The sequence below is a fragment of the Tyto alba genome, unplaced genomic scaffold (assembly GCF_018691265.1).
Source record: "Tyto alba isolate M040663 unplaced genomic scaffold, T.alba_DEE_v4.0 Super-Scaffold_16, whole genome shotgun sequence".
NCBI lineage: Eukaryota > Metazoa > Chordata > Aves > Strigiformes > Tytonidae > Tyto > Tyto alba.
This window is the reverse complement of record NW_024881278.1, coordinates 8182395-8208947: the sequence shown is the minus strand read 5'-3', so window position 1 is coordinate 8208947 and position 26553 is coordinate 8182395. Positions and strand designations below refer to the sequence as shown.

Here is a 26553-nt window from a genome sequence, read left to right as displayed (position 1 = left end):
TTGGTGCTGGCGCAGCCTGGATGGCGGGAAGCCAAATCCACGCGTGGGGTGACGGGGGAGCTCGCTGTGTACCCCCACACCTCAGCACCATCCGCCCCAGCCCTGCTCTGTTACTCCGGGGGGGTCAGGGGCTGCCCCTCTGCCTGTGAGCTGCGGGGAGCTCAAATACCAAAAAAATAGTGTTTAATTACAAACCCCTGTGACTTCAGCCCAGGGAAGAGCCAGGCTCCGCCACGAAAATAACGCAGGAAGAAATAAACCAGACGACTGTTTATTAAAATATACCCTCTCTGTCCTTTTCGGGGAGCCCACTTACACCCGGCTGGGCGCCGACTCCCCCCTTTCACAGCAGCACTTCAGAGTCCTCCGCACAGCGCCGGGCGGGCGGCAGCCCCGGCGCCAGCGAGCCGCTGCCAGCGGGCAAGGTGCTGGCCTGGCTCCACGCCGAGCCCTCGCCGGCCGCCCGCTCGGGCAGCAGCGGGACGTAGGCCTCCTCCGCGGGGTCGCCGAGCTGCTCCTCCACCACGTACCTCGTCCCCCATCGTTCATTGTGGTGGACGTCCACGGGCACCAGCGCCGCCGCCGCTCGGGGGGAGCCGGGCTCGGCCCCGTCCCCCAGCTCCAAATCAGAGTCCGCTTGGGGGAAGCCCGAATCCTGGGTGGAGTCCGGGCTCTCCTCGGGCAGGCTGGTGTTGATGTAGATGACGTCCCTGGATTCCCTGACGACGGGCAGGTTTTCCAGCAGCTTCTCCAGATGGACCTTCAGCTGCGAGAACAGCGGGCGGGCAGCGGGGTCAGTTCTCCAGCACGCAGACATGATTTCGTACCTGGAAATTGGGAGAGGAGCGGGGTTATCAGGGAGGATGTTGCCAGGAGCTGGGCTAGGGGACGTCCAGGGGCTAAAATTCCCCGCTTCTCTCCAAAGTGTGCAAGCCCTGAGCTGTTCCTCATTAAAACAACACAAAACCAACTGCCCCCCTCAGGCTGTTTGCCCCAGGGCAGGGACTGCTCAGCCCAAGCTGCTGTTAGAAGTCTCCTTCCAGTGCCTGGCACTCGCTGGGGGTTGGGCAGAGGCAGCCCTGGGATCTGCTCCCCCTGATGCATCTCAGTCCCGCTCCCGGGACACCGAGTCCTCCTCTCATCCTTCCTGCAGCTGCCCAGGCTGGATGTCGGGCGCCCTGGACAGTCCCAGTGCCTCCCTGCAACTCACTGCTGGGCACACTGTTTTTGTGGCCCGCCGGCAGGCTGGATCCTGCAAATGGTTTATTTGCCGCATCCCTCAGGGTTAAACATTTTCAGAAATGCAAATGTTTGAAGTTTCCACGTTTTCCCTTTCCAGATTTATGGATTTTAGGCACTGAAGGGCCCTGAGTAACTAGAGGGAGGTTTGTGGGGCAGAGAAGAGCACCACCAGCTAAGACCTTCTGGCCAAAACTCTCTTGGTAAAAAAATAAATAAATAAAGTACTAAAAAGTCTGATTCCTCCACCACAAACTGCAGAGGGCACTGCTCCTGTCCTCGCAGGACCAGCGAGGTGTCACCACCAGCTGCCGACAACCCAGCTCGTTGTCCCTCTGTGCCAGCCCTGCAAACACATCTCTTTCTCCCAGGATATTTGTTGGGATTTCTGTGTGCTCGTTTGCCTGGAGTTAAGAAGGTGCTTTTTCCTCCCTGGGTGATACGCTGCTCTGGTCTGGGATCTGGCTTTTATTAGGCTCGTCAAAACTCAGGAGATTATGCAAATATTAAGGGGATTGAAGTTTTTGTTTCTGTGATACTTTCATTTCAAATTTGACCCACACCACCCTGGCCAGCTTTCCTCTGAGAGCTAACCTGCACGTGCATTCTTGTAAGCTCCCTGCCTGCCAACTGCACAAGGAAGAAAAGGTTAAATCCTTGCAATTTTTTTAAAAAAATCCAGTCTTTAATAACCGTTGTTTCTGGGGGCTGTGGGAGAAATGGAGGGGGTGAGGCAGAAGGTGACTCCCTCTCTGGTGCAGACCCATTTTCAGACTCTGGTACAGAGGAGGTTTGCAGCAGGTGGGAGCACGGGTGTGCCGGAACAGTCTTTAATTGTGCTGTGATGCACAGCTCTGCAGGCTTTCGGCCCCATTCAGCCCAAAGCCACAAATCCACAGCACAAGCAGTCGTTGTGTCCTCAAAGAAAGGACATCGGCAACTGGGAGCCACAAAGCACGAAGCATAGCACTCCACAGAAACCACCTCAGCTGAGGGCAAGCGACGCAGAGGCTGCCTGCAGGCAGCCAGAGAGCAAACGGGCTGCGCGACAGCCCAGAAGCAGGGTTACAATACTCACAGCTCATCCGAGCAGTCGTCGGGCTTTTTCAGGCGCTGCCCGTGGAAGAGGTACTCGTAGATCTCGTGGTTCTGCACTCCTGGGTAGGGCGTCATCCCTCGGGTCGCTATCTCCCACATGGTAACGCCAAATGCCCACTGTGAGGACAAAGGGAAAGCACGCTGAAAGGACACTTCCAGGAGGAATGAATGAAGCTTTTCATGAGGAAAGGTCACTGCCCGGCGTTCACTGGGCCCTCGCACAATGCTAGGAGTTGTCGCTCCAGTCCTGCCCTCCCCAAAATTGGAAATAATAAGCAGTGCCACAGAAGAGGCGAGCGGCCCACTCAATAAACCTATGTCAGGAGGCTGGGTAGGCAGCGAAAGGTCAGCGCGTCCTCTTACCGACAGCCTCCCGCTCTTCCTGGCTTCACACTTCCAGGGTACAAGAATAACCGTCACAAACTGCCGACAACTCAAGCCAGGGGTTGGTCCCCAGCTCTCCCCTCCTGCCGCCTGGCTGCCCGGCCACACAGACCTACCACATCGCTCTTGGTGGTGTAGACGCGGTCAGCCAGGGACTCAATGGCAATCCACTTCACTGGCATTTTTGCTATTCGGCCCTGCCGGTAGTAATCGCCGCTGTAAATCTTCTTCGACAAACCGAAGTCTGCCACGCACACCGTCATGTCATCCCGTAACCTGTCAGGCAGAAGCAAGGATGACATGATAGGAAAGCTCGATGTGCCAAATTCTGAAGCAGAAACCTGAGGCTGAGCTCTTTTGCCATGCCTCTCAAGACCAAGGGAGGCTTTACGGAAGGAAGCCAAGTTGTGCTGTAAAACCACAGGGCTTCCACTGCTGTTCATCTATCCAGGGCGAAGCAGAGGAAAACAAACTCACATGCAGTTTCGAGCCGCCAAATCCCTGTGGAGAAAGTGCCGACTGCTCAGATACTCCATTCCCAGGGCAATATCAACCATGAACTTCACCAGCGTCTGCAGGGGCACGAACTGGGGAGGGAAGGTGTGGGTTAGGCAGTGCAAGCCCTTTGGGAAGCACGTTTGGTTTGATCTGGAAGGCTTCCCCTGTCCAGGGCTGCCGGCCGACACCCTAGTGGTCTCCCTGGCCTTGGAGAGCACCAGGAGCCCACAGCAGCAGCCACGGTGGCCTCTCTCACCCCCGCTGGGCTAGCACCTTCAGACTTTAAGATGTATTGAATCACAAGCCTGCACGAGCTGCAGATGTGGGGACAGTTGTTTTAGCAATAACATCAAGCACTATCTGCCAGGCTGTGCCACTGGCCAGAAGAGCCCAGCCCAGTGGGGCTCCTCAGTAGGAGAAAGACATGTTGGAGCAAGCCCACGGGAGACCACTAAGGGCTGGAGGAGACGGTGTATAAAGAGGAGCTGGGGTAGTTGGGTTTGTTCAGCCTGCAGGAGGGAAGGCAAGAATCCCACAGGCTTTTGTGGAGCTGGATCTCACTGCTGCCACCTGACAAAGGCAGGAAGCAGGGCTACAACCAAGTCCTCTTTAGTTCTCAAAAAGCAAAGGCAGGTTTGTCCCTAGAAGAGGCACAGTCCCACCTTGCTCCCTGCAGACCCGAGGCCCTCTGCTCCCTGTGACCGTTACCTGGGGGGCCATCTCCAGCCGCGAGCGAAGCAGGAAGCTGTGCAGGTCACCGTATTTCATGAATGGGAGAATCACCATGGGCTTGGGGACCTGCTGGGAGCTCAGCTCAATGCACACACCTGGAAAACACAGACAGGTTGCAAAGCCCCGTGGGCAAAGGCACCACAGCCCCACTGCAGACACCTGCACGGGGCCCAAGCGCTTCCCAGTCTGGGTCCCCAGCCCCGATCCCCGCTGGAGCGCGGGGAGTGACAGCCCATACCTAGGAGCTTGATGACATTGGGATGGTCAAAGTCCTTCATGCACGCTGCTTCACTGAGGAACTCTTCTATTTCCCTTTGGGAAAAGTTATCCACTGTGAAGCAGAGAAAAAGGAAGAGGTTTAAAACCCCAAGGGCTTTAACACCCTAAATCACTGCTGCCATCTCCCTTCACAGCACAGCTCCTGCGTGGGTTAGGGGGAAGGGACTGCCGGGATGTCTCTGCCATCCTTGGCTGTCTGGTGTGAGTGCCCCTTCCTGACTGGCACGAGGAGTTGTGGCAGAAAGGCCAGCATCCCCACAAAATGGTGCCAGGATGCGGAGAGAGCGCCTGAGATGGGTAGCAGAAACGCCGGCACCCACTGGGACAAACAACATCAAGTTCTGCGAGGCCAGGGTGATGACTTACACTTCATGGTCTTCACTGCCACCTTCTGCGGGGTGCCTTCAGGCTGGCTGAGACGCCCCTCCATCACCGACCCGAACTCCCCTGCACCACGGGAAAGGAGCAAGCACTTTATCCGCAGCCCGAAACACCGCCTTTCAGGACACTGCTATGTCCTCAAAGAGCTGAAATGCTCTAAGATGGACACCTTGTCCCCAGGAGGCTACGGGGGAAGCTTGTGTCTCATCAGTGGCAGAAGGAGGATGTGAACCCAGGCGTCCTGGCGTTTGGTCACCTTGACCCACCATCTCCCCACATCCCCTGGGCCTGGAGCTGGGGGATGATGTAGGCAACAGTAGCAGCCCCTGCTCCCATCCCCAGCTCTCCATCCCCAGCACTCACCCTCTCCCAGAACCTTCCCCAGGCTGAGGGCATTTCTGTCCACCACAACGTCCTGCAGCTTCTGCTGGAGCTCACTGCTGACGCCCAGGCTGCCCACTGCAGGAGAGGGGAACAAGAGTTCAGGTCACCTCCAACCTGCAGACATATCGCTGCTGCAATATCCCCCATCAACCTCCTTGCAGAGGGATTAAAAAAACACACTTACACGTAAGTTCGACGGCTCTCCGGCAGTAGGACTTCTTGGCCGTGTAGTTCACTGCCAGCTCCGAGTTGTTCCTGCTGAAAGCATTCCTGGCGGGACAGAAACAGACCCTGCTGGGCCACGCGTGGCTGGTTCTCCTCTGCGGAAGGAACCGGCGCCGCAGGGACAGGCGACCACAGCGCGACCGGGGGTCTCGGTAGTGAAGGAGGAAACGCACATCCGCCCTCATCTTTTTCATTTCCCTCTTACGGGATCAGTGCCATTGCTTACAGCATCCGAGCAAAACAACCACTTGGAAAACAAGGATGATCTGTCAAGGAGTGAGTCACAGAGGTTTTGGGGGGAGGAAATGGGATACTCATTTCCTACTCAGAGAGCAGTCTATACTACCAGTAGGAATATGGTGCCCAGATCTACCACCTCCTAAAGCAATCTCTTGCCAGAGGCACAACTCCAGCCCAGCAATGCTCTCCATGTGAAAATCTCATCCTTAGCCAACAAAGAAACTAAAGGGACCATCACACCACGGCCCCAAAAAGGTGGTGATGGGCATGGTGCTGGGAGATGCTGTGCAACAACCCCGCTGGCACAGGGCCGTGCAGAGGTCCAGCGCCAGGAAACAAAACCACAGCAGATGCTCAAGAGCTCCCAGGGAGGTACCATGGCAAGGAAAGAGCAACAGTGCTACACCATTTAGGAAAGGGATCCTTACAGACTACCAGTTTCCAAACTGGGATGAGGGTGATGCCATGAGAGATCAGAGTAGGTGGGATTCCTCCACCAGCTCAATAAACTCCCTTACTGAAATGATGTTCTTCCAACAGCATTAATTGCATCACCTTTCTGGTTTGGCAGCAGACACCCAAGTGATAGCACTTGTAAGGAAAGCTGCTAGCACTACAATTGTTTAACAAAACCAGTAGCGCCGGGCAGTTAAATGCCACCTAGAAAGTCACAAGGCTGAGTGAGTAACACTGGTTTGTTATAGCAGAAAACAGCCCTTTGCCCACATTATTAAAACACCACTTTGGCAGTGCAGTGGCAGTCTCTCTGCCTGGCGGGGCTGGTGCCATGCTCAGCCATCGGACTGAGGCAGATCTGGGGTGTGACGAGGCAGGAGGGGTTTCTCTAGGCCACAGGACACAGGATATTATACATCTCTGCTCTCTCATCTCTGTGTCAAAACGCCGAGGCCACCCTCCCATACCAAGTTGCACAAGTTTACTTCCCTTTAAAAATGGGAATAGTGAGCAAAAGCAAAAGGTGAACTGCTGGACTAAGGAAGGGAGGGGAAGAACCGCCGCTGCAGTAAAAATACACTTAGCCCCTCACAACACGCATAAAAAAATTCCATTTGTGGCAACAATTGGGATACTGGTGACAGAAAGTTTGTCCCCAAGCCCAGCGTGGGCTGCTGGCCAATTGTCCTGCCTGCCCGTGCCCCATGCGCCTGCAACCTGCCCAGATTGGAGCACCTCTGCAAGCTGTTTTCTCTTTGGCTTACCCATATTTTGTTTCCACACATCTCTTCTGGATGACCACGGACAAGCAGAGGATCAGCCCGACGGCAATCGTCCCACAGATAAAGCCCAGGGCTACGATAAAGGAGTCCGTGTTCCCGGAGGCTGGAGTCGAAGAGGGGGCTGAGGTTATTAATCCTAAGAAAATATCCCATTAATGGAACTGGTGAAAAGTCAGCCCGCAGCACCCAGGGATTGGGGGGAGGGATTTTTCAGGGGCTGAAACCAAACCCAGTGAAGTCCAAAGGGTTACACAGGAGAAGAGGGCATGAGGACCAAGGTTGCAGGTGGAGAGCAAGTCTCTCCCGGCGACCAAAGCACGCTGACAGTCCCAGATTCTTGGCCAATAGCCTGGCTGACGGGGAAAGCATCTGAAGGAGGATGGAGGGATCTTCCACTGCACCCACACCGCACGGGCAGGGATGGACATCTCCTTACCGCTGCCAGGGATGAAGACCTCCACCGGGCTGCTGAAAGGTCCCACTCCCCCTTTGGTGACGGCAGCTACACGGATGGAGCAGGTGGCATTGGTGGCCACCACGGGCAGGACGGCCACGCTGGTGTTCTGCCAGGCTTCCGTGGAGGCGTTCTGCTGGAGAGAGGAAGAGAAGAAAAGCCTGGGCTGGAGGAGACAGCGGCCCGTCCCTACAGCAAGAGGGAAAGCTGGAGGTTTTTTGAGAATTGTCCCCTTGTCAAACTTCTGCGTGGCTTTGCTTTCACGAGCCCAGAGGAAATGCACCACCACGCTATTTATGGAGAATAATAGCTCTGCCTGCAAGAGCCGGATGGGATCTGGAAAGGGGCTGAGCAGCGTTTCCCACTCAAACCTTGCGCGGCTGTCGCTCTTTGCTTGTCAACAGTGGAGGGACCAGCAGCCTGAGCCAGAGAAGAGGCAGGAAAGCGACCTCACAAGGAAGGGGGAAAGGCATTTCATGGACTGGCGGTAACATGGATTTTGACCCCCAGCCTTCTTTGTGGTTGGCTTGGCCAGCGGAGCCTCGCACCCCCTTTGCTGCCAGCCTGGGACGCCTGCGGCTCGTGCCGCTCAGCGCCCGCCACCGCCGCTCCTCCGCAGAGCACCTCCGACTGCTTTCAGCTGCAGCACTCCTGGTTTGATTGTTCATGTGCCCTGCCACAGAAAGTAGATCTTAGGGCAGATATTTTCTGACTGTGGTTTTTGTGTCGAGCTAATAATATTTCCAGTTTTAAGGGCATGTTTCCTTGCCTGGTAACATGGCAGGGGGCAGCATGCTCCGTGGCACAGACCTTTTTCCTGGGTAAAAACACCAGTAGGTCTTTCCCTGCAAATTCCCTGGTGTTTCCTGGACTCCTTCAGCTGAAAAGTGCCTGATGCTGCTCACTGCTGACCCCCAGCTGCAAAACAGCTGCCCAGTGGTGTCCAACACATCTGGCAGGCTGCTGCAGCCAGCGGAGCCCAGCTCCTTACCCTGGCTGAACATCACATGGCCGAGCAAAAGCAGCAGCTGAGGGAGATCAGTGAGCAAGGAGGAAATCAGAGCTGCTCGGAGGGAACCGGTTTCTGTTCACAGTCATAAAAAAGCCACAGAAATGGATGTGAAACACACCCCGGCCCCAGGAGCGAGTCTGCGCCGCGGGGCAGTGGCGTGAGCTGATACCCACTGGTGCCTCTGCTCCCACACTCCTGCGCCCCTCCCGCCTCGCGTTCACGGCGTCCTTCGGCAGCAACATGCCCAACATCTTTCCCCTACCGCCAGCCTAAAAATGCACCGGGATCCTCTCGTATCTCAGACAGCTCTGCTGTGTCATCTGAGGACAGAGCCCAACCGATATCAAACAGACCGCGGAGAGCATGAGTACACTGGCAAAGCAGGCAGTCGTTCTGGCAGGACAGAACTGCCAGTTAATGTTTTTTTATGAGTCCTGCGGTAGTTCAGGAATTTCTTCACGTCCTTGCTCTGGCAGCCTTGGCTCAAACAAGAACTGCCGGTTTAAGAATAAAATAAAACATCTTTTTTGAGGCTTTTAAAATAGTTTTTAAGCTGGTTGTGGAAAAGAAGAGGCCTGCAGGTGGCCCTGCTGACACAGAAATACAGGACATCCCTCCCACCACCTTTATCATGCTGGGGTTGTTAAACCGATGGTTATTTTGGGGTATTTCACATTTAGCCAAAACTCAGGGACTTAATTTTTGAGAAATCAGAGCTCCACCCGACAGCAAGCACATCGCTCTTGTGCTTCAGACTGTCTGTCCATCGGCTCCGGCGACCCTTAGGGGTGCATGGGAGAAGCGGGCACCGCCCCAGCCCACGGTGGTCTGCGGAAAGGTTACGGCACAGGCTCAAGCCGTTCCCGTGCGTCTTAATTCTGTGGCAGCCCTTATAAAAAGATGTGCTGACCCCTGCCCTCAGCTGGCTCTGACACGTGTTTTTGCCTTCCACAAAACCCAGAGGCTAACAAAAAAAACAACAGCAACAAACACAACCGCTTCCTTCGGTCTGCCAAGAGCCAAAGTCCCTGGCGCAGTTAGTTACCTCCCACCTGAACTCACTCCTCTCTAAAGACTTTTTTGGAGCTTCCCAAAAGCCAGAGTTAATGAGTACAGTTACTGACCAGGAACCCATGCAGAAATTTCACTCCATAAGCATCTGACTGGGGAAATTTATAAAAAACACCAACAATAAAAGACAGTCTCCTAGGGATTAAAGGGCAAGTCCTGTTTTTTGCTTTCTGCTTGAGAGAGGACAAGTATGTCAGCAATTTTTTTTCCATGCTAGTCACAAGACCATAATATTGTTTCCCTGACTTCATTCAGTCTGGATCTATACATGCCCTTTTTCAGAGGCGCAAAAGGAGAACAGAAAATGCAACATCCTACAAAAAACAGGGTGTGAGTCACTTTTTCCACATTGGGTTTGGGCCATCAGTCCCTCTCTGTGCCTTCAGCCTGGGACAAGAGGAAGACCAAACCACAGTGCAGAGGCAACAGCTGGATACATCTGCACAACCACTGGCAGAGCCTGGACGGGTTGCTCTTTTGCCCAGTAGCTGAGATGAGCCAGGACTGCCCCAGAGGTCAGGCCAACCTCACCCTTGCAAATTCCTGAAGGCTACTTCCCAAATCCTGGGAAAGGTTGTGCCAGATGACTTCATATGCTCACGGACAGGCCCTCAGCCCCAAAACGTTCCTTAAGCTATGAAACTCTGTGCCATGGGTTTGCAGATGAGTTAGTGGACAGAATAAATCCCATTTGAGTAAGGAACAACTCAAAACCTGGGGAACAAATTCTCCCAAGCACCTTAAGATCGACTCCATTGCTGAAAGCGCCAAGAGATGTTGACAAACCTTGACCACCACTCCAAAGGCCATACCAAAGGTTGCCAACACCAGGAAAAGCATCTCACTTCTATTTTATAGAATAAGAGCTCTTTTCTTCCTGAAGAACTGCTTCCTCCCAATAATAATGACTTAGGGCATTACCACAAGTTACATAAACACGTGAGAGAGAGACCACTTGTGTTTAAAAAAAAGCCCAGATGAAAGCACAAGTCAGCAGACAAATAAGCTCAGAAAGAATATATGGAAGCACCAAGACCAAACTGGACATCCCTGCTTGATGCCTGCCAAGATTTTTTCTAGGCTTTAGCCATTCTTCCCCATTCCCCGGTCACTTACCAACCCCTTGGAGTTCTGCCACCTGTACCAGATGTGATAGCCCTGCAGTTCCCCGTGGATCCTCTCCAGGGGTGGCTTCACCCATCGGATCTCCAGGGAGGAGCTGGACTCATTGAATGACACCGTGACGTTCAGTGGTGGGGTGGTTGGAGCTGCAGGAATCAAAGAGAAAGAAAGTGAGGGGAGCCAGGTGGATGGGTGCAGGGACATGGTAGGCTGATGGAAAATGAGCTGTAGCAAAACCAGAAAGCACATGGTATTTCCTACAGCCTTTAATATTTCCAGCAAGTGGGTAAATTTCCTTCCCCCAATCAACAGAGTCAAGATGTCCCACGCCGTAAGCGACCACAACTCTGGACCAGCATCTCATCCAGAGGGTCCTGCACAAAGCACAGCTGTGCAACCGAGGCAGAGAAACCCTTCTCAGTCTTCACTACTCATTTCCTACCTCCCTCGGTGGTGCTGGAGGTTATCCAGGGGCTAAATGCCGACCAGCCGACTTCATTTCTGCAGGAAACGCGGATGCTATAGTCCGCCATGGGCTCCAGCTGCTGGATGTGATACACGTGGGGAGGCACCAAGGTGTTGAAGAGCAGAAGTGAGACGTTGCTTCGTGGAACAGCTTCCTTGACCTTAATTGAAAAATCAGTCCACAAACAGGGATTAGTCAGCAGCAACCTGCAGGGTGAGGCGTTCGGCAGGAATTTTACATCTGTAAACAGGATCCAGAGCCCTGCCTCTTTCCCTGCCTCACATCCAAACACCAGCAGGGCCTTTTCCCTGCACGCTGGCTCATCTTTGCCAAGCAGAAAGCTGACAGCAGCCCCTCTGTGGGGCCCAGGGCAAGGGCTCCAACGCACACGGAGAAAGAGTCACGGTAGGAACATGGTAGAGATGTGTGAAATCGCCATCACAGCAGAAAAGAGGAGGGAGGGATGATTTGCTCTTTCTTGTGGCATGGAGCAGAAAGAGCACCCAATAACATTACCGGGCAGCGTGTCCCAAATAAACACAGGAAAGTCCTTTTTCATGCAACGCATCATTAGACCACAGGACTCATTGACATCAGATGTTGCGGGACTGATCACAGACTTCATCAGACTCCATCATTACATTTAGCGGCATGGATGAATTCAACACACTAAAAACAAGTCACAAAGAGAAACTGCTCTTTCTCCAAAGGGCTGGCTGCTGAGCACCCACAGAGCTGCCCACACAGCTCTCTGGAAAGCATCTCATTTTGTGGGAAGCACCATGAGAGTGGCCTGAGCCAGGACGGTGGGAGGAAAGAGGGAAGAGTAAGAACGAGGGATGCCAGAGCAAGCGAGACAGTTAACTTGGAAAACAACCCACGGGACGTGCTTCAGTGTGGACCACAAGCAGGAAGACATACAGTCCTCTCAAATGCCTCCATGCATGCTTTTGGGGTGGCAGGAGACTTGCCCTTCTGCTTAAGCAACAAGAGTACCCCCCTGAGTAGTCCAGGATACTCAGGGCAGTCTCAGCATCAACACTAGCAGTATTTTCCAGCCAAAATGAAAGAGAATAGCCTTCAGCCTCATAAAACTGAGAAGGTCCCCAAGCCACTACTAGATGCTTTGAGGGAGCTGAGCAGTGATCAGATGAACGTGCAAGCCAGTCCTGGAAGCATCACTGGGACTGGCTGTTCTGAGCATTGAGCCCAGCTCAGCTATCTCGATCCACAACTTGTCTTCTGGAGAGAGTCCACCAAACTAATGTATTTTTTTAAAAATCTGGGGTTTTGCAAGCTTATACAGTTTGAACTTGGCAGGCATGACAGCAACAGATTCCCTTTTAAGCATCGGCATGCTCAGAAATGAGTCATTTTGTTGGTGGACCTCGCTACCTAAGCAAGGGGATTATCAAAGGGGACAGGAGCAAAAAGGCTTAGTCACAGCTGTGTTTTTGCCAGAAATCATGTCTTGTTTTCCAATTCAAAAGGCTATTTCCTAATGACAGACTGTGAACGTTAAGTCATAGGAAATTCCTTGGCTCTCCACCCCACTTCCTGAGCTCCAGCTGGAAGGCAGCAGTGGACACAGCGCTAATATTAGCTCTGGTACCTCTCCTCCCTGTAACTCCTTTCACTTTTACCTGGCTTCAAATATCGCCTCTCTTCACGCGTTACCTCAGGCTTGAACTGTGAAACCCAGCAACATCAAACAGCTAGACCAGATGGGAACTACTTGCAGGGCTGCACCCCTGAAGACAGCATTCCCTGACTTGTCTGGGAGACATGAAGCCCCTCACCTCCTTCCCAGTACTTGCAAGGAGCGGAGAGCTGACAGAAACCTCCACCTCCGAACCCCAGAGGGAAGGCTGCTTGGTTGGGAAGTGCTTGACCAGGAAGTAAAAGTAAGGACAAGCATGTGCCTGCAGCAACTCAGGGCTTGTAGAGTCTCCCGAAGAGCTACTTGGAGCAGTTCTGGGCGTCTCTCCATGAACAGTTATGATAACCTGTCTCAACCAAGGGGAGAGATTCTCGTGGCTTGCTCCCACACGGGCACGAGCCCCCATGGGCTCTCCCAGGCAGGCGGCTCGCCTGTACCCAACACCCCTCATTTCTGCCCCCTCTCAACCACACTGCTCCCTGCATCAACTTCTCTGCGGGACCCCTTCTACCACGTATGCCCAACTATGCTCCTTCTGAGCAGACACCACCAAGCTGGTCTCCAGCAGCTCCTTCCAAGCCTTCTGTCCACCTCGGCGGTGCTCCGGCTGCCTCAGGTCCCAGCGCCTGGGGACTGCTCGCTGCTCATCTTGGTCTCCTCAACATCAAGCTACTACAAATCCCCCAGCCACTCGGACCACAGGGTGAGGGTGGGACAGCGCGCCAGGCCAGCTTTCCCCTTTCAAAGTCACTGGGAAAGTCCAACTCCATTTGGCCAAACCAATGACCCGATCAAATCTGTGGGGTTCCTGCCAAACAGCACTGATTTCCACCTGCCTTTGAGCATCCGTGGGAGGGGAGGTTGCAGGGGCAAGGGGGGTTGTGGATGCTTACCTGGACACTGCAGCTGTTCAAGGCAGAGAATGCATCAAAGCCCGGCACCCAGGATATTACGATACCGTGGGCCGTTCGGTTGAGGACATGCACGCTGGTGGGTGCGGATGGTATTCCTGCAGGGAAAAGCCAATGGCAGTCAGACAGAGGCCTAGGCACAAATGTGGCACATCTGGCTTCCCCCTGGCAGCACCAGGGCTCGGACCGACTGTGCATGAACCCCAGGCACTGCCCTGGCTACAGCCACAGCGGCAACCTCTATTAGTGTACCGTGGGTGTTTCAGACCACCAGACAAGAAAGCAGAAAAAAGTCATTTGCAGGACTATTTTGGCCGTCTTCTATATTTATGTGCTGAAACAGCACTCTGGGTTGCTTAGAGGCAATGATATATTTTGGGGAACACCTTCCTCGCATTGCTGGAGGAATGCATTCCCGTCAGGAATGTTGGGAATTTCCACCATTTCCTATGGAAAATTACGTGCACCACTCTGGTTGTGAAGGAAGGAAAAGAGTGATACAGCCCTTCCGAAATCTGCTCTGGGGCTGACAGTTCTGCTTTCAAGTGTGATTTTTGGTGTTTCCTCCCATGGCAGCGATACTGGGATGACGAACCACACTGGGTGACCATGCTACTACGTGCATCCCACTTGATTTTAAGCATAGGTTTAAAGTGATGAAAAATAACTATGGGAGTCCTAAAAGCATCTACTTCAGCTTGCGTAGAATTGAGTGCTTGGAAGTGTGGAGACCAGGACAGCTCCTGCTTGGATACATGTAGTCAACAGGTAAAATGAGGATCATGTTACTGATTACCTTTCACGTTGACCTGCCCTGGGTTGGACGCGGTCAGCCCTTTACTGTTGTGAGCCTCGCAGCTGAACAGCGCCGTTTCATTAAGACCTGCAGGTGGAGAAACAAGGACCTGTTCACTGGACCTGCACAAAAATGCCCAAACCGCACCAATTCTCCACCTGCCACTCACAGAAAACCCTTGCGGCTTCCTTTCTTGCACTGTTGCTTTATTTTTTTTCCAGCAACACAACAGACCTTTTGTTTTGCACTTGGCGCTTCCCTTCACGGCATTTCTGTGCTGACTGCCCGGGGGTGACCCCTCTCGATCCCGCTCACCCACCTTCCACGCCACGAGCACGAGCGTGCCGTCAACGCGAGACGCGGCACAGTGGGCAGGACCATACGTTTCTACAGCACCGTTGCACAACCTCCTGAGTAAGCACTTGTTTTGCGCCCAAAAAGGGAAAGGCAGAAAGCAGAAGAGCCCACCACCACAGCTTAAATCAGATGACTTATTGCTTTTCGAAGATTGCTCAAATCTCCCAGCTGATAATGGAGAACGACCGCTTTTGGGGGCCACTGGAAATACCCGAGTGCGGAGGGCTGCTTGTTTCCCCTGGGGTGTTTGCACAGCCTGTGTGAGGTGACCCTGGGCAGCAGCAGCGCTCGGGATTTTCACCTCATGCGAAGGACTTTACTGGAGGTGCAGGGCTGTCCCTCCTGGGCGCATTGCTTGCTTGCTGCTGCGAGGCGAAGGGCTTGCCACGGTGTGCTGGACACGCCGGGCGTTTGCTCACACCGGCAGCAGTGCCTCTCAGTGCAACAGGGCTCCTGGGGCAGGAGAGGGACTGTTCAAATGACCCAACATAGCCTGTGCCAGCCGGATGCAAAAACATCCAAGAGGAATGAGTCATTTCTTCCGGCTTTCACTGCTTTTTAAAGCCTGCCTTTGGATGCCAAGACGAGTTAGGTGTAGTCTGGCTGCTAATTAGCTAGCGGCCTTCTCCTCGTGAGCAAATCAAGAGATCCCTCCTCTCTTTTGCCTCTGCAGCAAAGCCATGATGGGTTTTATGTGACATGAAGGACTTTTCTCCCTGTGCTCCACCAGGCTGCCATGGGCACACACTGCAGGGGCCAACCCAAGGTCTTCCAGAGACATTTAAGAGAGGACCACCAGTAAAGCAGCCCATAAGAGCAGCAGTATACTTGTTGGCGTGGCCACAGGCTAGGAGAAAAATCTGCTTCTTGCTTAGGAAAGAGTGCTTAGAGTGTCCTGCCTCTTCCGAGGAAGAAACTTCTGGAAGCAGCCAGAGAGGGCTGGATGGGGGTTGCTGCCCCTAGATCCCCAATGGCAGAGTGGTCCCAAGGGCTGCTGAACAAGCAACACATACAGTGCTAGGCAAAGCTGTACTCCCAGCACTGAGGATGGAGCAGGAACAGGCTGGGACTCATTTTTGCAAACTGGTACCTCTGTGGTACCTCTTTTGCAAAGCTGGACCCCCATGTCCCACTGTATACAACTTTATACCAAACCTCCCAGGAAATTTACCTGTACTAAGCTTTCCAGCCAAGCATCAGCAATGCACAGTGCCACATAAAAATGAAACAGGCTGCAACAGCCTTGTGACAGCGCATGAGAGCACAGCCCCTGCCTAACAGGAGGTATGAGACCAAGGGGACGGGCTGTGAGATGGCACAAGACACCTTCTTACCCTGCCCTTCCTGGTAGGCACATGTAGGGACGTCCCCGTAGGATGCTGCATGGCTCACCTGGCACGGTCAGGACTGACACAGAGATGTGGGGCTTCTCATTGAGTCGGACGTTGTTGCGAAACCAGTAGATCTCCACAGGCTCTGGAGGGCCCACAGCTTGGCATGTGAGGTTGAAGGGACTGTTCTTGGTGACATTCAGTTTCTCTGGCTGACGGATAAAGTGTGGGAGCCCTGCGCAGACGCAAGCAGAGAAGCAAGAGATTCAGAGAGCTTAGCAACAAAGCCCTATCAACAACCCCAAACTGTCCTGCCTGGGGCTGTTCCCAGCTCCAGCAACAAGCCCCTTTCCATCCAGGAGTCCCTGTTTCTGGAGGAGAGCTCTCAGGTCCCAGGTCCCAGTCCCCAAGGCTGTCACCCAGCCAGAGCACAATTCTCCACACCTCTGGCACATCCGCCCTAGCCCTGCTCCAGCTCACCTTCCAGCTGCACCGAGATTGGATCTGACACCACCTCCATGCCAGAGAAGTTGAGTTTGCAGACGTAGGAGCCATTATCCGAGCGCTGGGCGGCAAGGATGCTGCCAGAGAGAACAGAGACCATGTCAGAGCTTCAGCAGGGAGACTGGCCCTGCACACAACTCCCACAGGACACGGCAACACTGCCATCCCGGGGATGGGTTTCAATCAGTACCAACCACCCCACAGCACACACCAAGCAGAAGCTGGGTTTGAAAAGCCAGGCTTTGGGAACTAGGGAGCATCTAGACATCCTAGTCCCAGTCCCAAACCCCTCTGCAAGCTGCCTGGCCTCCCGTCTCTCCCCAGGAGCCAACGCGTAGGGCATCCCTCCAGGAAGGACAGCACTGGTTACCTGAAAGTAGAGGTCATTGCCACCTCCTCCTCGTCAGAGATCTCAAAGTGGCTGGTGGCGATGCGGTCCTGCACATGCAGCTCCCTCCCGTCCTTCCACAAGGAAATGCCCGGGGTGTCCAGCCTGAGCAGCTGCTGAGGTACTTTGATGGAGCAATTAAACGTGACGTCCTTGTGCTCGTTAATCACGATATGTCGCACCGTGGGGTTAAACTTAATCTGTCCTAGAGAGCTGGCTGAGGGCTCCTCCCGGGGCTGCTCTGTGATCCGCTGAGGCCAGTGACCAACGGTGGCCACACTTCGCTCAGGGCGGTGGGACTCTGCCGACAGGTACGGCCTTAGACCTCGATTCTGGTCAGCATCGTCTGCAAAAGACCTCTGTTTTGTTACCACCAGGCAGCGAGTGCCCCCCTCCAAAACCCTGCAAAACCCTACTGCTTCTGTTAATCATTAAAGGCAGTTCATATACAGACGTTCCAAAAATTCAAAATCTCTGAGACATCTCTTAAGAGCCCTGAGGAGGAAACATGGAGCTGGGGGCTGTACAAGGAGCACCTCCCAAAAAACCCTCTTTTTAAAATAAACGGGAGCAGCCCAGGCTAAAGAAAAGTGCTCAGCCGCTTCTCTTTTGGCAGGGGAGAGGCAGGAGCTATTTCTGCTGCATTGCACTCCCGGGACTGGAATATAAAAGGATCCCTCAGCAGGAGGAATTTGGGACTTTACACTAGTAAACCCCTTTCAGGGCCTCATATGAAGCATTTTCAGCTGGGGCAGAGAAAGAGTCCCCTGCAGAGATTTCTCTGATTTTAGGCTCTTTGCTGGTGACGCTGCTCCCTTCCCAGGACAGGGTGAACTGCTCTGAAAGAGGGAGATGCTCTCTGAATCAACCACAAATGCTTTTGCTTAGCTAAGTGCCTCCACCGAGCTGCTTTTCTTGGGAAAACAGCTGCAGATGGATGAAGAAATGCCTTCAGACAGTGTATAGGAGCCGGCTGCTGTTTAGTATTGTTCTCCCAGGGACTTCTCCCAGACATTTTTCCCAAGGGAAGGCTATTTACCACTTCTGAGGCCTTCGTGCTCCCACCTACGAATCACCAAACATATCCAGTCCCATAACAGCGTTTTCCCCCTCCCTCCCAGCACTTCCCACCCCAGCCACAAACATGATGAATAGCAGTTCCATATAAAGCAATTCCCCTCAAATAAAACTGTATATTTTTGAAGAGATAAGGAGTAGAGAATATACCACAAGTAGATGCTTTTACTAAACCGTCTCCGAACTTCCTGAGGCTTTCACAGACATACAGAAATCCCAAGTAGAGTGGTAAATCTCCCTTGCTGCCTTCAGCAAGCAAACACATTGTGCCAAACAGGAATTTCAACTAAATTAATTTGCCTCTTCCGAAAAAAAAAAAAAACAAAACAACCTATTCACAATTTAAAAGATAATACCGCAGGTAGAAAGCACTACCTTTTACTTAACCAGAGTTCAGATGAGTTTGTTTTGAGGAAGGTCTTAGTCCTCAAACATCAAACAACAAGTTTTTAAAGCTACGTCATTACTATTGTGAGCAATGGGGCATGAGCCTAGTGTGCTTTCCTGAGAGCCAAGAAACACAACCTAATTTTGAGGCTGGATATATTCCTTTGCTAAATTGCTCACTATTTTTAACCCTCAAGAAATGCTACTTCTAGACAGAAATTTGAGAAGGGATTTTAAGTTCTGCCCGGTCTAGTGGTGCAGAGGAAAGCACAAGGCTCTCCCTGGCTCTCACACAAAACAATGGGTTTCCCTTTCAAAAAAAAAAAAAAAAAAAAGACCCTAAGCTTTTCCAACCTGCTTCCTAAGCTTTACCATCCCAACACAAACAAAGACCATGTGACTGCTGCAAAACGCAGCCGACTGCCACTTACTTGCAGGCCGGGTCACCAGCTCTTAAACAGCCAGGCAGCTCCAAAAAGACTTGCCAAATGCAAACAAACAAGCGACCCCAAATCCCCTGCTGTCCCCTGCTCTTCCCGGAGGTTACCCAGCCTGGAGCCACTCACTGCCTGGCACAATCCAACCTCAAACAACTATTTTCATGCTCCATTTTGAAGCTTTCCAGCTCTGGCCAGAGCAGCTCCCCCAGCAAGGACCCCTGGCCAGGGAGGACATGGACACGTGCCGGTGGTCTCTGCCTGCTCTGGGATGATTTCTGCTTCCCCAGGCTGCTTCAAGTTCAAAGACAAAGAGCAAAGAGGATCTTAGCCTCATTTTCTATACTCATTAAGTGGAAAGAGGTGTTTGCTGGCCCAGGCATGAAATACTTTCCTCCGTGACTCATGTGTCAACAGGCATTTCTCGTATCTAGCACTGACTCTGGGTACCCCTTCCAGCCCCAGCTGTTTGGGATGTGGATATCTTCACGGTGTCTTCGAAGCGATTTGTGCTGTGTGGCAGGACACCCCTTCCCTGTGTCCAGCGTGATTTACTTAGGCTGGCTCTAAAAGCCCACTCCAGAGCCGTGGAGCTGAAAGCTGGCATGCCTGCGTGGGTGCCTGCCACACTGGAGCAGCTCCCCTCACTTACCGCAGCTTGGCCTGAGGGAAAAGCTGGCGTGGAAATAAATCCACTTGCAAGTACAGTGCTGCTCTTTTGAAACACCTGGGATCACAGCAAAATTAAAGTGCTAGCAAAGACAGATCTTTCTGTGCAGCCCAGCAGGTCGCATGTGCCTTTCTCTGTTACTCGCCTGGAGAATGGAGTTTTAACAAGAAAATCTGCCCACTATTAGAGGCAAGGTACATCATTATGAACAAAAAGCAGGCAGTTGCACACCCCACAACTGAAACAGCAAGTCATTCTCTTGCAGTCCCATCAAGGACAGTATTAGAAAACACCCAGGTCTGCCAAAAATCTCGCTACGTCCCTAGCCCTGGATTTCCCATTACTGGAAGTAATTCACCTGCTGACAACAGCTTTCTGCTCAGGCACTTGCTGAGCGTGTCTTCACACCCGGACAGGGCAGGAAGGATGAAGAGCCTGAGAGCTGTCAAAAGAAGTGAATTTTCCCTGGGGCCACACCTGACTTCCCAAAAGACTCTCAGGGTTCAAACACCTTTTGTATAAACCAGTCCAGGATTCCCGGTTAAATTTGTGCACCGACTCCCAGGCCCCCCTGGGATCCCAGCAGCTCACAGCCTGCGACCAAACGTCCGGCAGCCCTGATGACGGCACATTTTAAGTCCAAAAATTACGTTTGTCTCTTCGCATTTCTTTTTGCGGGTAACTAAGCACGTGGAGCTGAAAAGCCAGTGGACTGACAGCACCGCAAAGCGCATCCCCGTGCCACAAACCACAGTGTTTCCCCGTGATTTTTCCCAGCACCAGCACGCAGCTGGCTCACCGCTAACGGGATACCTCCCAGACCGGCTGATCTGCCGCAGGTTTTGGTCCCCGCCTGTCGCGATGTCCCTAGCAAGCCAGAGGCACATCGCATCAACAAGTGCTGGGACACAACCACGCCGCAGAGGCAGAGCTGTGTCCCGGGACAGCAACACCCGCTCCCTCCCGGGCTGGCGGGGACGTGCTGCCGCCAGACACCCGCAGCCAAATCACTGCTGAGATGATTCCGTCCGTGTCCCCCCCCCGAACCTCCCCCCCCCCCGCCAAGGAATTAAGCTTCGCTTTAGTCTGTGGGCCCAGCAAGCAGGAGAGGGGTGCGGGGGGCACTGGGGTGCCCATGCACCACCCCGACCGCTGGCAGGGTGAAACTCAGCAGCGTCCGGAGGTAAAACGCTCCCCGCGCCCCGAGCAAACACCCCTCGACGGACCGGCGCCGCCCGCACCGGCCCCCGAGCAACCCGGCCACCCCAGGTGCCCCCCAACCCGGGACACACACCCCCCCCCCCCCCGGGCTCCCCTCGGACTCACCGGCCCCTCCGCGGGGCGGGCGCAGGGCCGTCAGCAGCGCCCAGAGCAGCGCCCAGCGCCCGCCGCCCATCTCCCGGCACCGGCACCGGCACCGGCCCCGCTCCGCTCCGCCGCTCCGCCACCGCGCTCCCGCCCCGCCCCGGCCCCGCCCAGCCCCGGCCCGGCCCCACCCAGCCCCCGCCCCGGCCCCCGGTCCCGGCCCCGGCCCCCGCCCCGCCCCGGCCCCGGCCCCCGCCCCGCCCCGGCCCCGGCCCCCGCCCCGGCCCCGGTCCCGGTCTCGGCCCCCGCCCCGGCCCCGGCCCCCGCCCCGGCCCGCCTCCCGCCCGCCGGGCCCCGGCGTGGGGCGGGGACGGGGCAGCCCCGGGTCCCGGAGCTCCGAAAGGCTTGGGGCCCGCCCCAGACGGGGCGCGAAGGTGCCCGGCCCCGGCCCCGGCCCCGGCCCCGGCCCCGGCCCCGGCCCCGGTGAGATGCTGGGTGCAGTCACTGCTCCTCAGGAGAAGAGCTTGACCACGGATGGACAGCTGCTCGGTGCAGGGCACCTGGGTTTATCTCCAGGAAGGTGTTTAGGGCTGTGCTGGCAGGGGATTTGGGGAACCCGTAGCCGGACTTGATGTCCCTCGGTGTATTTCTCTGCTGCAACCTTTCGGCTCCCCGCACATAAAACTCTTTACAACTATGACACGAGTGTAACTTTTTTTTTTTTTTTTTTTTTTTTTTTTCCTCCCAGCAGCCCGCTATAGTCTTCCCAAAGCCCTGAAGTTAGGGAAAAGAGATGTAAATTTTGTGCAATTAGTACTAGGTAAGCAGCAGCACACTGTGGAAACAGACATGTGGCCAGAAGACAGCTCTGTGCTGAAGCTGCTCATTTCTTGGTATAATTTACAATGAGAGCTGGGAAAGGGCAGTGCACTTCTCAGGCTGTTAGAAAGCAAAGAACCGTATGGAATCTGGTCTGAAATCTTTTCCAATTGGGAAGAAAAAATGTCTTAAGTTCAGTGAAAAAAACCCAAATCACTCCCAGACTACTCTGACTTGAAAAGCTGCTTATTCACTGCATATTCTCAGGCTCTGGTGACAGGGATTGAATTTCCCCCCCCTTGCCGCCTCTTTTGCTCCAGACCAGCTTCTCACATCTTGAAGTGATCAGCAGCTAAGGAAGGGCGCGTGTCGCTAGAGGCCCAGATTAAAGGGGAGAAGAAAAATGTATTAAAGCTGCTGCAAGAAGACAGCATCTTCAGCAGTGCCCAAAAGCCTGCACCTTCCATGCAGCTCCAGCAGCGTTGCTTTCTCTCCAGATTTTGAGTGCATTCCCCACGCACCCAACGTCACTCGGGGGGTAGGAGGAGACCAGGGGACAGGCATTTGTCCCTCTGTCTTTCCAGGCTGGCTGTTGATATGAGCCTGTCATTTGCGGTCAGCCTTTGCTGCACGGGTGCATTTTCAGCTGGCTGCGTTCCCTGTTGCTGCTGGCTTTGCGATTTTTGGGAACAAAGCAATGGAAAGGCCTTTGGACTTTGTGGGCTGCAGAGTGGAAACATCCCCTTGCGTCGGGATAATGTCACAGAATTGCCCCACTAACACGAGGCAAGGAAGCAGGAGACATTTCTGTGAAAGAGGAGGAAAAAAAATAAACAGTGGCAACACATGGGCATGTAAAGAGGATTTCAGCAGCTCTCCAAAATCCCCTAATTTGGGTCATTTCTTTACAGTAGGCTGGTTTCCGCTCAGCGCTGGTGTAAACTAGTCTCCAGCTCAACAGGGTTTGTTGGGGTTTATTTGGGCACAGCTTGACGTGAGGAAGAGGCTGGTGTGTAGAGGGGGAGGAAGAAACAGGGAGACGGAAAACCAGAGGAGAAAGTCTCAGGCCAGGTTCGTGATAGGAGAGGTCTGGAAGAAGCCAGCAGGGAACAGTCTGACCACGTTGGATGCTCTTGGGTTGGTGACGTGCAGCTTCCACCTCGCCCAGCACACTGCCATCCTCAGTCTCCTCCCAACAGTCTCTGGAATAGAGGCTCAGGAGCAGCCTCGATGGCCCTCCTCCAAGCAGATTGTGTATTTCCATACCTCAGAGCCCAAACTCAACCGTTGCTGGGGTCTGCACACAAACAGCTTGTGTTTTTTGGTCCCAAAGTACGTGTGGCCAGCCTCACAAGATCTCCCCAAACAGCATCCCCTGGTTTTGCTGCCTGGGGCTGGGCATCAGCCGGCATTTGGCCCTAGAAATACCTCACAGCCCTCCCAGGGCTGTGGGTAGAGGAAAAAAGGCAACTGATGTCAAAGGAACGAGGAGCGAAACAAAGGGAGAACCTTTAATGGGAAACAAAGGCTGCCTGTCTCCTCTGTCTGAGCGCCAGGATCCGACCCTGAACCAGCTGAACCAGTCGTGCTCGCAGCTCGCGCAGCACAGACCGCACCGGCGGGAGCACCCACGGCTCCCCTGCCGAAGGAGGAGGGCAGAGCCGAGGGCAGGTAACTGCGTGGGCACCAGCCGTCTTGGAGCCACGCGTTCGGCCCGTGGCTCTCCAATGCGAAGGTTATCAGACCCACCTCCCAGGCCATCCCTCCGTGGAGGGGCCACTGCCCTCTGAGTCCGTGTTTTCCTGCTGTGTTTGTACACATATGCACGGGGAGTCCTGCTCGTGAGCACAAAGATGCCTGACTTTATCACTACGGGCTTCTCCTGCCCGTATGAAAAGTTATATTCCCCTTCTGATAACACCAGCAGCTCTGCAGGTATTCTCAGATTTCTCTTAGCAGGACCCCAGCGAGCGTTGCAGGTGCTCCCAAAGGCACCCCGTAGTTTTGCCATGCCAGGCTACAGCCTGAACTTGACCCTTTAGGTTTTTTGCAGTTTCACTTCAGAGCATTGACACCATTTCTTCACAAGACTATTTGTAGACTTTGAAGGCAACGTAATATTTGTGAAATTGGACCATTTAGCAGAAACGGCACTCGGCAATCAGGCTTTGGGCTGTTATCTGCTCAGATTTTTTTTTTCCCCTTTGCTATTTCTGTATTTTTATTTTCATTTTGCTAAATCTATTCTTCCCTTTATTTCTGCTTCCTCTTTGTGTCTGATTTCTATTTGCAGAGGCACTTGTTCTTTTAAATACCAAACTCTTTTGGCAACATGTTTTTAGCTCAAGGCAGACGACCGCTTTGTGTTAAATGTTATACCCCGGTCACAGGATGCAGCTCACAAACAATTTGAAGACATAACTGAACACTTGGTGGTGCTACTAAAATGCCTTTTTTCTTCTGCTGCTTTCTTTGGGCACATGGTACATGCTATGTCTCTTACCAGGCACATTCTGTCCCTTAGCTCAGCTCTTTCTTCTTAGGACAATTTCTCCTGGTCTGGAAATTATTTCACAAAAGCAGAAAGCTATCTCTGAAGGTTGGACAGTGGCTTGAACCCTCCTTGTTTTGAACCCCCGGCAATCTTACCTGCCCACAAAATTGCTGTTTGTATTTCACAGTCTTATTTGTGTAAATACCAGCATTTGTCTCCATAAAGAAATCTGGTCCCTGGCTGGATTGGTAGACCCAGGCTACCATTTCTTCCGTTGTCTACCTGCCAGAAGCTGCAATAGGATTTGAAAGCGTTCTGCAGCTCGGTGAATTCTTGATTCTCCTAAACCTGGCTTTCCCCAGCAGGCTGCTTCTTGTTTCTGAGAAAATGATAGTGCTTATTGTCATGACTTGAACCAAGGATTCCCCAAACCACATGCTGGAACCACGGTTTCAAATATGTTTTCAATTCTTCCACAGCTTCCCCCTCCTCCTTTGATTTCTCATGAGAAACTAATATCTTGAAGAAAAAATCATCCTAGTCAGAATGCACTACCCTTCCAGTTCACACCTGGGTACTTCATACAGGTTTTGTTTTGTTATTATTGCCTGTCAGACAGACACAGGCTCCTTCTGAGCTTCACACCACAGGTGCTAATTGAAAAAAAAAAAAAAAAAAAAAAAAAAAAGGCATTTTCTGGTATGCTACTTGGACACAAACAGAGAAAGTATGCTGTTGGAGGAATGGTGCTACGCTGAAAGGTAGTAACTGGCTGTGATCAGTAGCCAGCAACACCATCCTGTTTAGGTGAGCAGTTACGCAGGTGAGAGGTAAAGAGCTCATTTTGCAATGTGGGAATGATTGAAAAGACTGCAGGACAAGCTTGCTTACTGCCAACACGTCCGCACGGGACAGATGCCTGTGTGTGCTACAGTGCCTGCAAGATGGGCAGATTAACAGTGTGGTGCTGATCTCATCAGTGAAACTTGTTCTTAAAAGAATAAAAATAATCTGATTGTCCCACCATATTTCAGCAGCTGATTAAGTACATCCCAGAGCACTATTTCTGCACGTTTTGCTGTGAGACCACAACCATGGCAGAACAGCAGATGCTGGAATCCAAGTGGCTCAATTACACCCGGGTGCCATTTGATTATACAGCAATGCACGTCAATGCATCATTCCTTTGGCAAAATCTGATGGTTCTCATCAGAAAAGCCAGGCTAACTGCCTGACACCTAGTGCTGGTAGTCAGAGATGCAGCTGTGAAGGCTGTGGCACCCTCAGCCTTAGCCTTTACAAGTGTGGCAGGCTGTCCCTGCACCCATTCAGGAGTGAAGGTGGATGATACAACCTCTGCACTCAAGACAGAACAGCCACCTTGGGTGCTGACCACCAGCACATCAGGAGCTGGGCTTTCAGCTGGTCCAAGTCAGTGGAGCCCGGACTTCCAATGAGCTAATCCATGTCACATGAACATCTGAAATTTTGTGAAGAGGGCTGTACAACACGCCTGTTGACAACTGCAGAGTGACAGGGGTCTTGGAGGCCCTGCCAGTCCAATTAAACTGTCTAAAGTATATTGTGTTTTCTAGGCATCGCGCCTGCCTTTGGAAAGTAACTGCTCATACATACTGCTCAAACTATACAGGTAAATGAATTCCACGCTGCATGAAACCTTTTCGCCTTAAAGCAAAAAGACGTTGAAGCATCAGTGCAGAAGCCAACAAAATACCTAACTGCAGGAATACAGGCCTGGCTGCGAGGGGGAATTTTGTTGCAGGCCTTGGATTTAGAGGACAGTCCTTTGGCTGTTTCTGGGCTACACGCAGAAGAGAAGGCGCAGAGCAACAGTTCAGTTCATGAGGGGTGAGGTAAGGCCGAGTTCACGAGGAAAAGCCGCCACAGGAGGTGGGAAAGGGACCTCCGCGCAGAGGGCTGAGGGGACAGCAGTACATGAAGTACGCTGCTGCGGTGGGGGGGGGAAGGGCTGGGCCACATGTCGGCGATTCCGTTTTAAAGCCCGCTGTTATTACGCTACGCCAACCCGGCATTTCGAGCGGTATTCCCCTCAGACAGCGCGGATCTGCAGCAACTCCCTCCCTCCCGCGCTCTCTCCCTCCCTTCCTGCCGCCGCCCTCCGCCATTTCCTTCCCGCCACCCCCCGCGCGGCGCCGCGGGGCAGGGCGGGAGCGGCAAGATGGCCGCGCCCGTGTGAGAAGCCGCCGCCGGCGTCCGCGCTCGCCTCGGCCGCGCTGCCGCTTCCCGCGTGGCCCCCGGGCGGCGCGGGAGCCGGAGCCCGGTCGCGGCGGCGGTGCGTGCGTCCGTCCGTCCGTCCGTCCGTCCCAGAAATAATGAGGATATCGGGCCCCCATGTCGGACCACTCTGACGAGAGGGCGACGATGATTGCGGCCGGCGACCTGCAGGAGTTCGCCCCCCGGGGCCGCGAGCACTGCCGGCGCCACCCCAGCGCCCTCAGCCTCCAGCTGCGGCGGCTGCAGCCCGCCTCCGAGCTCTGCTCCTCCGACGGGGCGGCCGGCCTGGTGGGGTCCCTCCGCGAGGTGACGATCCACGAGCGGCAGCGGGTACGAGG

At 53.7% G+C, this 26553-nt stretch overlaps 2 protein-coding genes across 7 annotated transcripts in view; one reads left to right on the top strand and one right to left on the bottom strand.

Annotated features, from left to right (window-relative positions):
• Positions 1 to 255: 255 nt before the first annotated feature.
• On the bottom strand, positions 256 to 20801 carry MERTK (MER proto-oncogene, tyrosine kinase). 3 transcript variants are annotated; one of them, XM_042789837.1, is made up of 19 exons: positions 20668 to 20801; positions 16753 to 17116; positions 16359 to 16459; positions 15940 to 16113; positions 14191 to 14277; positions 13377 to 13492; positions 10800 to 10983; positions 10352 to 10503; positions 7135 to 7288; positions 6681 to 6834; positions 5180 to 5265; positions 4975 to 5070; positions 4597 to 4677; positions 4190 to 4282; positions 3928 to 4046; positions 3199 to 3308; positions 2838 to 2997; positions 2318 to 2454; positions 256 to 827 (listed from the first exon to the last, which is right to left on the bottom strand). In XM_042789837.1, the coding sequence occupies exons 1-19, from the start codon at positions 20735 to 20737 to the stop codon at positions 344 to 346; spliced, it is 2922 nt and encodes a 973-aa protein (XP_042645771.1). In that variant the 5' UTR covers positions 20738 to 20801; the 3' UTR covers positions 256 to 343. The 3 variants fall into 3 exon arrangements, with proteins under 3 accessions (XP_042645771.1, XP_042645774.1, XP_042645772.1); XM_042789840.1 differs by having other exon boundaries at positions 6681 to 6801; XM_042789838.1 differs by having other exon boundaries at positions 7135 to 7285.
• Positions 20802 to 26143: 5342 nt separating this feature from the next.
• Positions 26144 to 26553, top strand: part of ANAPC1 (anaphase promoting complex subunit 1) — a 33871-nt gene continuing 33461 nt past the window's right edge. For all 4 annotated transcript variants that reach the window (XM_032989204.2, XM_042789578.1, XM_042789576.1 and 1 more), the window contains exon 1: positions 26144 to 26545. In XM_032989204.2, the coding sequence (XP_032845095.2) occupies positions 26333 to 26545 (213 nt within the window). In that variant the 5' untranslated portion in view covers positions 26144 to 26332. The remainder of the gene's footprint in view (positions 26546 to 26553) is intronic.